General features: G+C 36.2%; 1 protein-coding gene across 1 annotated transcript in view; it reads left to right on the top strand.

The window, feature by feature from the left end:
* CADM2 (cell adhesion molecule 2) overlaps positions 1–15127 on the top strand; it is a 370128-nt gene extending 355001 nt beyond the window's left edge. The window contains exons 11-12 of the mRNA XM_062180432.1: positions 13892–14017; positions 15009–15127. Of these exons, the coding sequence (XP_062036416.1) occupies positions 13892–14017; positions 15009–15127 (245 nt within the window). The remainder of the gene's footprint in view (positions 1–13891; positions 14018–15008) is intronic.
* Positions 15128–15471: the final 344 nt, after the last annotated feature.

A 15471-nucleotide genomic window follows, 5' to 3' on the forward strand; every position in this document is an offset into this window, starting at 1 on the left:
TAAGTAAAGTTATTTTTTGAGGTAATGATATTGATTTTCTAGGGTATTGGCTCATAAAAATTAATATACTTCCATAGGTAATGTTTCCCCATCAAGGAAATGTTCACGTTTCCTTCAAAATCATGTCTGATATGATCAGATGTCACAAAAAAATTGGTACAGAGAGCGTATTTAGAATAATGTGAGGTTCTATAAGTATTCACACTATCAAACATTTATTAACTATTGTATCTTTTGAGGCTGGCGCCATGGCTCACTTGGTTAATCCTTCACCTGTGGCGCCGGCATCCCATATGGGCACTGGTTCTAGTCCCAGTTGCTCCTCTTCCCGTCCAGCTCTCTGCTGTGGCCCAGGAAGGCAGTGGAGAATGGCCCAGGTGCTTGGGCCCCTGCACCCGCATGGGAGATCTGAAGAAGCTCCTAGCTCCTGGCTTTGGATAGGCGCAGTGCCGACCATGGCGGCCATTTGGGGAGTGAACCGATGGAAGGAAGACCTTTCTCTCTGTCTCTCTCTCACTGTCTATAACTCTAGCTGTCAAATAAATTAAAAAAAAAAACTATTGTATTTTATCAGTACTTAAAAATGTGTTTGTCCTGTTATTGTTTCCTTTGAAGATAAACTTAATATAATTAAAACCAGGTTACATGTTAGTTTGAGAAGAAATGTACTCAAACTTTAATTTCACTCAGGCAGAAATCATCGCTTACATTTGATTTTACTATAATTCTGCTTTAAAATACATTACTGTTTAGATTTTCACAGAATATATTTCTAAGAATAATCATTGGCAATGTCATGAACCAGCCATATTTCTTCTCAATGGTTCTTCACTTTTTTCACTGAGACAAGAGATGTGCTAAAAGATACTGTTAACAATGAAAGCAGAACAGTTCCTAGTTAGAAAGACCAGAGGCAACAGAATAAAAAACTATCGATTTCTAAAAATCAAATAAAAAAACAAAAGTTGGGCAGAACTGGATGAGTTTAACTATCTTTTTCCTGATAAAACCAATACAAAATTATGAAATACAAATTTGCTTGTAGTTTCTAACTTCATGAAGTATTTTATACACTAAATATTTATGGAACACCTATGAGCTATTTCTTATGTTTACAGGTTTTGTCTTAGATAATTTATGTTTCTATAACGAAATATTGCAAGTTACAGGTGGGTGTTTGGCCCAGCAGTTAGGTTCCCATTTGGGATACTTGCACCCTTATCCCTAGTGCTAAGTTCAAGTCTTGGCCCTGCTCTCCATTCCAGCTTTTCTGCTAACACACTCTGGGGGGCTCAAGTACTTCCCTTGGTGAGAGGCCTAGATTGAGCTTCTAGTTCCTGGCTTTGTCCTCTCATAGCCCTGGCTGTTGTAGCTGGGCATCTGGGGAGTGAACAAGCAGAAGGAAGATCTCTCTGTCTCTCTGTCTCTTGTATCTCTCTGTCCCTCTCTCTCTTCTTCCCTCTATCCCACCTTCCCTCTTTGTCTGGCTCTCTGCCTTTCAAATGCATTAAATAAATAAAGAATTCCAAGAGAAATACCACCAATTGGTTAGAAGTCCAGAGTGAAGGCTCTCTCAGATTCTTCCCTGTCTGCTGCTTTCTGGTTCGCAGATGATGCTTTCTCTTATAAGGGCAGTAATGCCATTAGGACAGCAGAACCCACATAATCTCATCACTTCCCAGTGCTCCAGCCCTTCATACTACCACATTGGTGATGAGGCTTCCACCATTTGCATTGGAGGGACAAAAACTCTGAGACCAGAACAAATCCCACATAAACTGATTTTAACAGTTAACTTTGTGAGGGAACCAGAGCAAGTACAGATGCTTCTTTATGAATGGATAAACTGTAGCTCTAATAGGGCCAAACTGAAAATGAAACTTGGATTTCATGGGTCTGAATGAGAAACTATTTCAGATTTCTCTGATCTCAAAGAGAGTCTACTATCTAATGCAGGAAAATTGGACTCTACATCATGTGCTAATGGATAATTTAGCTGACTTTTCATAGCAAAAAAAATGGCTCTATGGTTAACCAAAAACTTAATTTGATTTTTTCTTTGATCACCTAGGTAACCTCAAAAAAAAAAAAACACACCAATTCATATCTTTCCTTCCTCCTATTATCACATAAATAATCTCCTTCCGGCAAGTTCTCTCCCTTTTGGTTGTCAGTGCTAAAGGACATGAAGCATTTTGTGAAGGGCTCTTAGTTCTAATAGCTACACTACTCTGCTGGTTGAGAGACCTCTCTGGAGTTGTTCAAATTCTTCAGACTTGAAAAATTTCCTCACTTGGAGTCAAAAAAATACTAACCTGAGTTCACCACACAGAAAGAGCAGTGAAATAAAGAGATTATGCTAGAGCCGAGTTTTTCCCAAAATAAGAACACCATTCTAGGAGAAATTTTCCACTGCAATTTTTATTCCCAAGAATCTGTAAAGTATATTATTTAAGCATTTATTTTATACTCAGTATATTGTTGACTCTTGGTAAATACAAGTTAATAAATTACAATTGTTATATAATTAGGATAACTATAAGTCATGAATAAAGATCAAACAGATATTAGAAAAGACTAATTCTCAGAAGCAAAAATTTATAATCCAGTGAGTGAAATTAGTATAGAATACAACACACATCACTTCTGCAGTTCTGAAAATCACTCTACACTTGCTGAAATATTTTACAAACTGATTATATCTCTAAAGTAGATAAAGATGAAATTCTCAACTCAAGCTACTGAACTAAATCCAGCAAACAAGACAATGATTTTACAGTTATTGTCAAAATCTTTTTGAACAGGAAGTCTACATTAAGGCATTTTTACTAGCTTGATGTGGAAACAAATTTATGTAATAATAAATATATTTTGATAGGAAAATCTAAATGTTGTGTTTGCTGGGATTTTTTAGCTCACTATTAAAAATCCTTTTTGTGATGGTACCTTAATTTAGAACTCATACATTTAAAGTCCTTATGAGCCTCGTTTATAGTTAAAATTAAATGTAATTCACTGTGCACCCACACAAAAGTATGTTTTTGTGTCTTCTGTCCTTTAGGGATTGTTCTTAAATATTTTCACCAGAAAATGATAATTGTGCATAAGATTAAAAGACAGTAAATGGCCCCTAAGTGATTGTAGTGATGCATTTCTTTCCAAGGACTTTGCAAATGTCACACACTGCCTAAGGACAATTTATTTTTTTCCATAAATTGTGTATAATTATTTCTACTGTGATGCCATAGTAACCTTCTTTGTGAAGCATGATTTTCCATAAAGAGGGGAAGTAGGCCCGTAAGTAAATAGAAAAATTCATATTTAATGTGAGAATCAAATTATCCAAAGCATCAATGAGTTAAAATCTGAAAGAGTCATTTTTACTGAGAACTAATTTCTACAATATTTAGATAGTAACTGTATTACTATAATTTAATATCATGAGGGAGAAGTGATCTATTGATCAGCACAACAAATTTGTATATAAAAATCCAATCTGTAACTGGTATTCAGCATAAGAATTTAATACTTACCATTCACACACACGATTTACTGGGTTCCAAGAATTGTTAAAAGTGTTGTTGCAGTGATATTACAAATGTAACATATGATGTTTATCTTCAATATAACTTACATATTTAAGATAAAACTTAAGGAAATGAATTAATATGGGGGAAAAATACCTGAATTATTCATGAAAAATTGACATGGAGACACTGGTCACTGTTGTTTGGAATTTGGAAACACAGGGAAAGATGAAAGTCCTACAGGATGAAGAAGCACTCTGAAGGGCGGTCAATTAGTGTAGACTGGCATTGGAATCCTCTTCATGCTAGAAGAGAAAGCAATTATGTGAAAAGAGAAAATGCTGCAAATGACCTCAACTAGCACTTGTACTCAAAATAAGAGTCATCTGAGCCATCCTAAAAACTGTGATATCTATTTTTAAAACTTTGCAAGGTTATTCCAAGAATAATGTAGGCAAGTAATCTCATGATTTACCAACCTTTTTATTAATAATAAATAACTGATTTTCTGAGTCAACAATTTACTTGTGTGCATGAAATTTTCATTTGTAACATAGAGCCTAGTACAGATTAAATACTCAACAAATGACTCTTTCATTTAATCCATTCTCATCAGACACCTACAGGATTCCTGTTCATCAATCTCACGTTGTACAAATTATCTTCCATTAATATTTTCCCCTACTTTGCAAATAGTTAGCTATTTAGAATGATCCCTAGTTACCACATAAAGTAACAGTAAGGGTCTAAATGTTACGTGGTGGAAAAAGGAAATCTCTGTTTTTTGCCTGACAGTTTACACTTTCCACATCCCATCCACAAAATTAGCAACCATTGTGTCAGGCCTTCTACAAGTCCTTTATGGCATTAGCACATTTAGTCTTTGACAATCCTGAGAAGCATAAATATTCACAATCTAAAGATGAGAAGTCATATAGATAGCAGTACATTCTTTAAGATTTGATATAAACAATTTGAAAATCCAGGATTTTGTTGGATCCATGTCTTCCACCTGAAAAAATTTCACGAACTTTGCTGTTAAAGAAAATTTGACTTTGTAAACATATTTAATATACTTTAACAACCATTATTCTTTTATAAAATATAAATTTAAAAATATTTTAATTCATACTATTTTGTCTAAAATTGAAAATCATATATAAAAATAGAAAAAGTTTTAAAGATTTATTTATTCATTTGAAAGTCAGAGTTATGGGGAGGAGAAGATAAAGAGAAAAGAGATTATCCATCCACTGATTCAGTCCCCAGGTGGCAGCAATAGCCAGGGTTGGGACAGGCCAAAGTCAGCAGACCAGGAGCTTCCTCCTGTTCTTCCATGTGGGTGCCAGGGACCCAATTACTTGGGATATCCTCGAGTACTTTTCCACACTGTTAGCACGGAGCTGGATTGGAAGTGGAGCAGCAGGACTCAAACTGATGCCCATATGGGATGCTGGTGTTGCAACCATTGGCTTTACCTACTATGTACAATGTTGGTCCTGGAAAAATTTTTTTTTAAATAATTCTAATACTTGAGTAAAAATTATGTAGGATTATATTTTATGAATGTTCTGATCTAAGAAGATGAGAGATACTTTATGCTACAGTTTGTTCTTACTTTAAAGACAAAATCATGATACACAAGAAACTTGCTAGAAATTCTCAGCAGTGATTTAAGAGATCGAATTATGTAATTCAAAGTAAGATGCTTTTTAAACTTGCTCTGAGGTTTTAATATTGATTTTCGCTTTTACTTCAAAGGAGGGGAAGAAGAGGGAGGGAGGGAGATATATCATCAACTATCTGCTGGTTCACTCCCCAAATGACTGCAACGTCTATCTTAATATCTAGAAAAAACTTTGGGCTCTGAGATTCTATTGTGAGAATGAAGAGTATAGGCCAATAGATAAATAAGAAGAGTATAGATCCATCCATCATCAATTTCTCATCCATGCTAATCTAAATCCCAAGACTTTTTCTCCAGTCCATTCACTAGTTGCAGAGACATGCCGGGCAATGCATCTTTCTGTTATAAAAGCAGTTTCTGCAGTTGATTTGGCTTGCAATGGTAGGAATAAGCAGAAATAAACCCCAACACCAAAACAAACATCTCAACAATTAGATTGACAATATGGGAAAAAAGTGCAAGAATCTATAAATGGAATTTTAAAAACTCATTCTGTAATAAATGAAAAATACCATTTTCTCCTCTCAATTATATATGTGTAAAGCATCTGTTATGTCACTACCAGAGTGGAATTAAAATATACTTAAACCAAACTAAGTTCATAATCTGTGATAAAATCCTTTTGGGATAGTTAAGAGCAAATCTATAATCAAAAATGAAAACACCTAAAAAACTCACAAACTTTGCAAATATTACTAGTTAGAAAGCAAATTAGTAAAATGACTATAAAAGTAGGAAAGAGGGAATAAAATATACTCAACATAATAAAAAGCACTCCCACTGGTACATGATTAATTTCCAAGGGGGGGGAAATAGATTATTGTTTCATCAAAAGTAAAAAACTGACTTCATAAACTAAAACTAGTGAACTAATCTGATTTTAATTAAAAAAATAAGTTCACAGAAGATGCAAAACTATGATCAGAGACAACGGCAAAATCTATGTGGGTGAAGTAACAAAACAAAATGGAGGAACAACGAATTTTCTAGTAGTTCAGGAAGAAAAAAAAAAGGCAAGTCACTTAGAAAAGAATGAAAAACAAGCTCCTGAATGAGTTCAGATTTGTTCTGGACAGGAACAAAAATGGAAATGGAGTGGCAAAACAAATAGAGACTCTCTGAGGATTTATTCTGCACTATTAAGTAAAAGAAACCCACTAAAACCAGAGATTCTTCATCCAATTGAATGCCTATCCACAATAAAAAATAATACATTAATATTTAAGTATTAATTAATGTTTTTATGAAATTATCTTCTTTTATTAAAAAAGATTTATTTATTTATTTGAAATTCAGAGTTAAACAGAGAGAGAAGGAGAGGCAGAGAGAGAGAGAGATCTTCCATCTGCTGGTTCACTCCCCAATTGGCTGCAAAGGATTAGTGCTGTGCGGATCTGAAGCCTGGAGACAGGAGCTTTGTACAGGTCTTCCACACGGGTGCCAGGGCCCAAGGACTTGGGTCATCTTCAACTGCTTTCCCAGGCCATAGCAGAGATCTGATTCCAAAGTGGAGCAGCCGGGACTTGAACCGGCACCCATATGGGATGCCAGCACTACAGGCGGTGGCTTTACCCACTAAGCCACAGCGTAAGTCCCAAAATTATCTTCCTTAAGACAGGATGTGTGCTCCATGTCATCAAGGGATGAATACCTTTGCTATCAAATTTTAGAAAAGTTGGAATTGGGAGAGATGATTCTGGATATTGCATTGAGAAAACAAACTAACTACTATCCAAAGGAGGATTTATGCTAGTCTGCTTAATTATGGATGCAATTCTAGGATCATCTAACTAAGATGATATTGTCATTATTGTTCATAGAATGCTTATTCATAAAAGTAAGATAATGTAGTATTGAAAAACATTAAAAGAACAACTGACATGCTCTTTAAATTAGTAGGAATATTAAATGTTTGGTGGTCAGGAACTGAAAGAATACCTTGACAACTCTAACTTTGACAAATATTAGACATGTATTTTAGAAAATTAAAACACAAAAAGAAAAAAAGGAAGGAAATAAAGAATAGACTGAATAATAAGATTATGAAAAGTAATAATAAAAATATTTTTGAAACAATATTTAAATATTTTCAATACATTTATTTAAAAACAGAAAATAACATTAGTGAAAATATGTGGTCAAGTTTCAGAAAACTATATAATTTCCTTATAAGACAATGAAGATTTCAATAATTAAAGAACCATGCAGGGTCTGGCACTGTGGCATAATGGTTAAAGCTGCCGCCTGCCTTAACTGCATCCCATGTGGACACTAGTTCAAGTTCAGGCTGCTCCATTTCCAATCCAGCTCTCTGCTATGGCCTGGGAAAGCAGTAGAAGATGCCCCAAGTCCTTGGGCCCTGCACTCACATAGGAGACCTGGAAGAAGCTTCACATCAGTGTAGCTTCAGCCATTGTGGCCATCTAGGGAGTGAACCAGCAGAAGGAATACCTCTCTCTCTCTCTTCTCTCTCTCTCTCTCTCTCTCTGCCTCTGCCTTTCAAATAAAATAAATAAATCTTTAAAAAAAGAACCATGCTATGGTTTTGGATGATGTCCTGTATAAAGCAAAATCTAGTGGCAGCTACTTGCTAGACTGGTGTCCCGTACTAGAGTGCTGGTTCACGTCTTGGCTGCTCCACTTCTGATCTAGCACCCAGATAATGCACTTGGAAAAGCAACAGAAAGTGTCCCAGTTCTTGGGCCCTTACACCTACATGGAAGATCCTGATGGAGTTCCAGGTTTCTGGCTTCAGCTGAGGCCATTTGGAGAGTGAACTACAGGAAGGAAGATCTTTCTTTCTCTCTCACTCTATGACTGTTCCTTTCAAATGAATAATCTTTTTTAAAAACAGTCTCTCTATAGATTGACGCAATTCAATAAATAACCTGCTATATTTTTTACTCTTCTGAAAATTTTTCTGAACATGATTGGATACTTCTGCTGAACATTAAAATGAGTTTTAAACTACAATACTAATGCAGTATTGCATAATGGCACATGCACATCATCATAGTATGCAGACATGTAAAACATGTAAACATTTTTGGTAAGTTACATAAATTTATTGATGAAAGATGATGTGAAGGGAAAAATTGATTGAAAAGAATTAAAGTTCTATTTTGATTATAATATCTTTGAGTTTATATTTAACCTCAAATCATAAATCAAAATACATCTTGACTATATTAAACTATAATAATAAGAGCATTAGACAACAATAAAGATCTATAGGTACACTAACTTACAATGGAGCAAGTGTTTCCATCATGATCTTCAAAGCCAGGTTCTGTAACACAAAAGTCAGATTTGCAGCATGAAATTGCAGGATGTATATATGGCAGGAAAGATCGGAAATGGGGGCCTGTGTGTAGCACAAAGTTTTAAGCTGTTCTTGCACCCAGACATTTCATATCCCTCAAGTGTTGGGTGTTTTGTTTCCTGTCCAGCTCCTTGCTAATTCTTCTGGGAGAGCACTGAAAAATGGCCAGAGTACCTGGACCACTGCCACCCAAGTGGGAGCCCTGGATGGAGTTTCAGGCTCCTGGCTTCAGCCTGAGCCAGTTCTGGCTATTGAAGCCATTTGGGGAGTGAAACAGCAGGTGAAATATCTTTCTGCCTGTCCCTCCTTTCCCTCTCTCTCTCTGCATTTGAAGTAAATAAGCCAATATAAATAACTTTTTAAAACACACAAAAGAACAAAGTATGATAAATTATTTAGAATATTGGTATTTTTATGAAGATCATTAAAATAGAAAATTTTAGTGGAAAACTGAACAAACTACTTTGACAGACATTTCAAAAATAATGAATTAGCATGGCCCAAAATATTTAGATATCATTATGCTAACTTGCAATGTAATAAACTCAAAATATTTAAAAAGGAGTATCACTTTCCCACATAATTTGGCAATACATAAATAAATAATGTTTCATTTTACTACCCTATGGAGGAAAAGAATGCCTCACAGATGGTCAATGGAAGTGAATCTGTTCAGTCATTCTTCAGTGGAATTTGACAATATTTATCAGAAGTACTTACGAAAATATTAATGTCATTTGGTCTACCAATACCATGTCTCAGAATTTACCTTCAAGAAATGAGACAGACAAGAGATGGATGAACAAGAGTGGTTTATAAGCTTCCCCAAAGAGTGCTCAATTCTAAAAGCTATTCAGCAAATGGAATGGATATGATTTATGATTGTGCAAACAAAAGGTAGGATTTTAAACTGAATCCAAGGTCTGACCAAAGAGTAAGAGAAGGGACTTAAGAAATTAGACAGGTTTATTTTTTCAGCATTCTTTTGAGGATTAAACTAAGCTAGAAAATTAAAGGGAAACAAGACATATATACAGTAGAAATTAAAATTGGCTGCTGTAATAGATTACAATGTCAATGCTTAGTGTTTGAAAATACTTTTCTAATTGTTTCAATGCATTTTTTTTCATTTTCACTTTATTTTGGAAAGGATGGTAGGGTGAGAGAGAAAGACAGAGAGAGAGAGGGAAATGGAAAGAGATCTTCCATCTCCTGGCTCACTCCCTAAATGCCCAAAACAGCCAAGACTGGGCCTGAGCAAAGCCATGAGCCCTGGATTCTATCCAGGTCACACAGATGGTTGACAAGGACCCACGTACTTGAGCCATATCTGCTGTCTTCCGGAGCGTATATTACAGGAAGCTGGAACAGAAATTGAGCAGTCAGCTGTGAAATTGGGCGCTCCAATATGGGATGTGGGCATCCCAAGAGGAAACTTACACTTATTTCCATAATTTTCTTCCAAGGACAGAACCAGTGACCAATACCTTTACTTATTCCTGTGAATCTTTTGTCTTCAACTTTTATTTCTCAGGATCACAGCAGAAGGTTACATGTGGAAAGTTTTGATTGCTTGAAGCTTGATTCTATTGTTTAGAACAAAAACCACATAGTTTCATTTGATTGTAAGGGAAGTTGGAAAACACTTAACTTTCTACACTGAAAGCGAAGGAAGTATATGTATCAGCTGGAATTCTCTGCTTCAGTATACCATTTAGGTCACCAAATATGATTTCATCTTTTCTCTCTTACACAAAATACTACCAAACCCTATCCGAAGAGACAACCTAAAGTCCCATCAATCCAATGTTCTCAATTCAAAGTCTAAGATCCCCCAGGGTACACATCATAACTGTATTTGGATATTTTAATCCAGAGACAAATAACTCAAAGAAAAGTTATTTATGCCCCCCTCATCTCATCCACAATACACAGGGCACAGACCTGAGAAGCAAACATTCTCCCATTTGGAAATAAAAGAAGAATGTACAATATAGAGTAGTCACTGATCCATAGCAATTATGAAAACATGCCAGGCACGTGTTAAAATGTCCCTCTTGCCTTGGCAATAGATGCTGTTCCAACAAGAAACTGGAAGTTCCTGTTTTCAATCACCTGTGCCTTCCCCAATTCTATCCTCAGGGCCTCGGCCTTGTCAGGCATACTCCATGACTGCACTTCAAGTAGCTGTCAGGAAATAAGACCTACATCAGGTCTATAGAGATTTTGTAGTCCACTGTTTGCTTCCTCTAGGTTTAAGTGTTTGCTGGTTGTTTGGGGAATCAGAGACTCTTTGCTTTGTCTGATTGGACCCATGATTCATTGACACAACAATTCTGTTAAAAAGAAACAGTTGACTCCTCCTGTACTTGTCAGGTTCATGTTCTTTTTTTTTGTTAAAGATTTTATTTATTACTTTGAGAGGTAGAGTTACAGACAGTGAGAAGGAGAGACAGAGAGAAAGGTCATCCTTCCATTGGTTCACTCCCCAAATGGCCGCAACAACCAGAGCTGTCCTGTTCTGAAGCCAGGAGCCAGGCGCCGCCTCCCAGTCTCCCATGTGGGTTCAGGGGCCCAAGGATTTGGGCCATCTTCTACTGCTTTCCCAAGCCATAGCAGAAAGCTGGATTGGGAGAGGAACAGCCAGGACTAGAATCGCCCATATGGGATGCCGGCACCACAGGCAGAGGATTAACCTACCGCACCATGGCACTGGCCCCAGGTTCATGTTCTTATAACCACACTTAAAGTTTTGGATGACATTGTTGACAAGCCTTATTTATTTCTGTATTTGCTACCTGTGTAAATTCCTCTTTTTTGTTTTTTTTTAACTTTTATTTATTAAATATAAATTTCCAAAGTAAAACTTTTGTGTTGTAGCGGCTTTTTCCCCCCATAACCTCCCTCCACCCACAACCATACCATCTCCCTCTCCCTCTCCCATCCCATTCACATCAATATTCATTTTCAATTATCTTTATATACAGAAGATCAATTTAGCATGTACTAAGTGAAGATTTCAACAGTTTGCACCCACAGAGAAACACAAAGTGCAGAGTACTGTTTGAGTACTAGTTATACCGTTAATTCACATAGTACATCACATTAAGGACAGGGATCCTACATGGGGAGTAAGTGCACAGTGACTTCTGTTGTTGATTTAACAATTAACACTCTTATTTATGGCATCAGTAGTCACCTGAGGCTCTTGTCATGAGTTGCCAAGAATATGGAAGCCTCTGGAGTTTGCCAACTCTGATCTTATTTAGACAAGGTTGTAGTCAAAGTGGAAGTTCTCTCCTCCCTTCAGAGAAAGGTACATCCTTCTTTGATGCCCATTCTTTCTGCTGGGATCTCACTTACAGAGATCTTTCATTTAGGTCATTTTTTTTTTGCCAGAGTGTCTTGGCTTTCCATGCCTCAAATACTCTCATGGGCTTTTTAGCTGGATCTGAATGCCTTAACGGCTGATTCTGAGGCCAGAGTGCTGTTTAGTACATCTGCCATTCTATGAGTCTTCTGTGTATCCCGCTTCCCATGTTGGATCGTTCTCTCCTTTTTAATTTATCAGTTAGTATTAGCAGACACTAGTCTTGTTCATGTGATCCCTTTGACTCATAATCCTATCATTATGATCAATTATGAACTCAAACTGATCACTTTGACTAGTGAGATGGCATTGGTACATGCCACCTTGATAAGATTGAATTGAAATCGTTCTAGCTCTACCGTTAGGGGTAAGAGTGACTGAGCAAGTGCCGAACTGTACATCTCTCCTCTCTCTTTTTCCCACTCTTATATTTAACAGGGATCACTTTTCAGTTAAATTTAAACACCTAAGAATAATTGTGTGTTAATTAAAGAGTTCAACCAATAGTATTAAGTAGAACAAAAAAAAATACTAAAATGAATAAAGTAGTAAGTTGTTCCTCAACAGTCAGGACAAAAAAAAAATCCTCTTTTAAATTATTAGCAGCTATCATGCAATTATTTGTGATTGTGGAATTGGGAAAGTAGCAGTACACTCAATCAGATCTTTGTCATGTGGCTGAGCCATAGTGGATTTTGTTGCTGAAAGTTTCAGTCAGTTTTATCCCTCTTATGTGACTTCTGTAAGTAGAAAATTTTGAGTACCTAAATGTTTAGGCTTCCTTTTGATCATTTATGCTTGGAAACATGTACCTTTTCCTGGGCTCATCTCTTTTCTATATCTTACTAAAGGCACAATGTGAAAGAACATTATTAAGTACATTTTCCTATTTGCATTTGCTAGAACCACAACTTCAACAGACACTTAATTTCCAGTGCTGACTATTCATCTTCCCTGTCCTGTCAACAACAATGAACAGAGTGGTAACAACAACCCTTGTCTCCTATATCACACTCTTCCCTTTGTACAACCTCAGTGTCCCCTCCAAGGTCTCTTCCTACCTCATTGTTCTAACCTCAGTGTGTCCTACTGCAGAAACTTCCTAATATTAAATATAGGAGCTCCCTGGTGCTGAGTTGTCATACCTCTTCTTTTCTCTATGATGAACTTTTGGAGAGTTTATAGCTTTGAATCATTATTTATCTAACGACAATTCTCAGGTTGCATCTTCCAACTCAGCCTTTCCAATAATATAATTTCATTGTTTTATTTTTAAAATGATATTAAAAATAATAAAGGCCATTGGGTTCCAGGGGGATTTGTCCTCGGATGCCAGCGTCCTGAATCAGAGTGTGGGCTCTAGTCAGGCACTCTGCTTTTTATGCAGCTCCCTTCTAATGCTTCTGGGAAGGCAGGGGAAGATGGTCCAAGTGCTTGTGTCCCCACCACACATGTGGGAGACCCAGATGCAGTTCTAGAATCCTTGTTTTGGTCTGGCACAGCCCTAGCTGATGCAGCCATTTGGGGAGTGAACCAGTAGGTGAAGATTTCTGTCTGTCTCTGTCATTCTGCCTTTCAAATAAATAATAGAAATCTTTCTTTAAAAGAGTAATCTAGTTAGGTTTGTGATATTTATATATTTATTTTTACATACATATATATTATAACCATTTTTGATGGATTTGAGGAGGGAGAAAAGAGACATAGCTACAAAAATCAGATAAGTTCGTTTATCCAGCCTTTCCTTAAAATGTAAGCTCAGTGGCGACTGTGAGTGATATGTCAAATGTTAAGTCCACAGGTATGTTGTAAATTATAGACACACAGTAAGTATTTGTTGGCTGGATGATTAGTGGTAATATACATTAATGCAGTTTATTTTAATAGAAATGTGCTAATTTCCCAAATAGCCCATTATGGTGCAGATACGTATTTTATGACTAAATATGACACTAACCAGACAAATATTTTCCACTCTTTCTCAGATCCCAATGCTCTGGCTGGCCAGGCTGGCCCCGACCATGCTCTTATAGGAGGAATAGTGGCTGTGGTTGTATTTGTCACACTGTGTTCGATATTTCTGCTTGGTCGATATCTGGCGAGACATAAAGGTAGGTTATTTACTGAGAGTATGCTTAATTTGGGCAAAAAAAAGCCATTTAAAGATTAGCATAATCCAGAAATATGGGAATGTGCATTTTTTTTCTGTATGTGTATGTGTAGAGAGAGAGAGAAAATGAAAGAATGTTAAATAGTGTTGTGGAATATGACTCAGCTACAAACACAAAAAAAATGAAATTCTGACATTTGCAACAAGATAGGTGATTTGGAGCTCCTTATGCTAAGTGATATAAGTCAGAAACAGAGACACAACCACACATTTTCTGTCATAAGTAGATGTTAATATGCATATATAATAAAAAGGAAATGTGTGCATGCCAATTTGTTTAGTATAAACATGTTTTTAAAGGTTGTCTTTATTGAATTGTAACTTTTAGAGCATAATAAACACTCCTGTTCTCATTCTATTATCTTTGTCATGAATTCCACACCATGTGACATTAATATATCCACCCTATTTGAAAAATAGCATGAATGCATATATATAATTTATATATAATATTTATATATGAAACAAATATGGCAAAATATAAAAATGTTTCTGTGTGTACTCATTAAACTCTTCTTTATAGTTTTTTATATGATTTGGATTTTTTTAAATGAAAGGACAATAAATAAATGATTACCAAAATGAATAGTCACACATTTGAAATCATCATCATCCATATATGGCAAACGACTCTAATTGCTATAGATGCCAGGCTCTTGTTTATCCATCATTCAAGAAGTTAAAATGCCACATTGCCCATTCTTGTTTGGTTTTTGCCTGTAGCCCACCTGGCCATAGGTTCATCATCAATGTATATGCAGGAAAACAGGGTACAAGCATAGCAGGGTAAATTGTGTGCCTTATTATATCTCAGAATATGTTACAGCAAAGATGAAATGTAACAAACATTCCTTCCTAAGTTAATATGGCTTTAATGCTGGCTATTTTAGCAGCATCTCAGATCTCACATATCTTTCTTCCTATATCCACAGGAACCTATTTAACAAATGAAGCTAAAGGAGCTGAAGACGCCCCGGATGCTGACACAGCCATTATCAATGCTGAAGGCAGCCAAGTCAACGCTGAAGAGAAAAAAGAGTATTTCATTTAAATGCAGGCCAAGATTCTGAGTTTTCCTGCCCAGGCTGGCTGCTGGAGAAAACTGGCTCTCATCTTTCAGAATTCATTGCTACCATCTTCTGCTACCTTTATTAACTTCCATGCTGTACTGTTCTCAGTAGCCAGTGTTCCACCAACAATCAGCTATTGAAAGCATCATCCTTTAATTACTGTACCATTCATAATGCAGGACATTTCTTACTGCCTAAATTTCACACCATTGCTCATTTAACATACAGTGCTTGAATATACAGCCTTAACAATGTTAATCATCTCCTTGGACCATGATATTGAGTTGTTTTTATTCCATGAAAAAAAAAATGTATGCAGAAGTTT

The sequence above is a fragment of the Lepus europaeus genome, chromosome 2, assembly GCF_033115175.1.
Source record: "Lepus europaeus isolate LE1 chromosome 2, mLepTim1.pri, whole genome shotgun sequence".
NCBI classification, from domain to species: domain Eukaryota; kingdom Metazoa; phylum Chordata; class Mammalia; order Lagomorpha; family Leporidae; genus Lepus; species Lepus europaeus.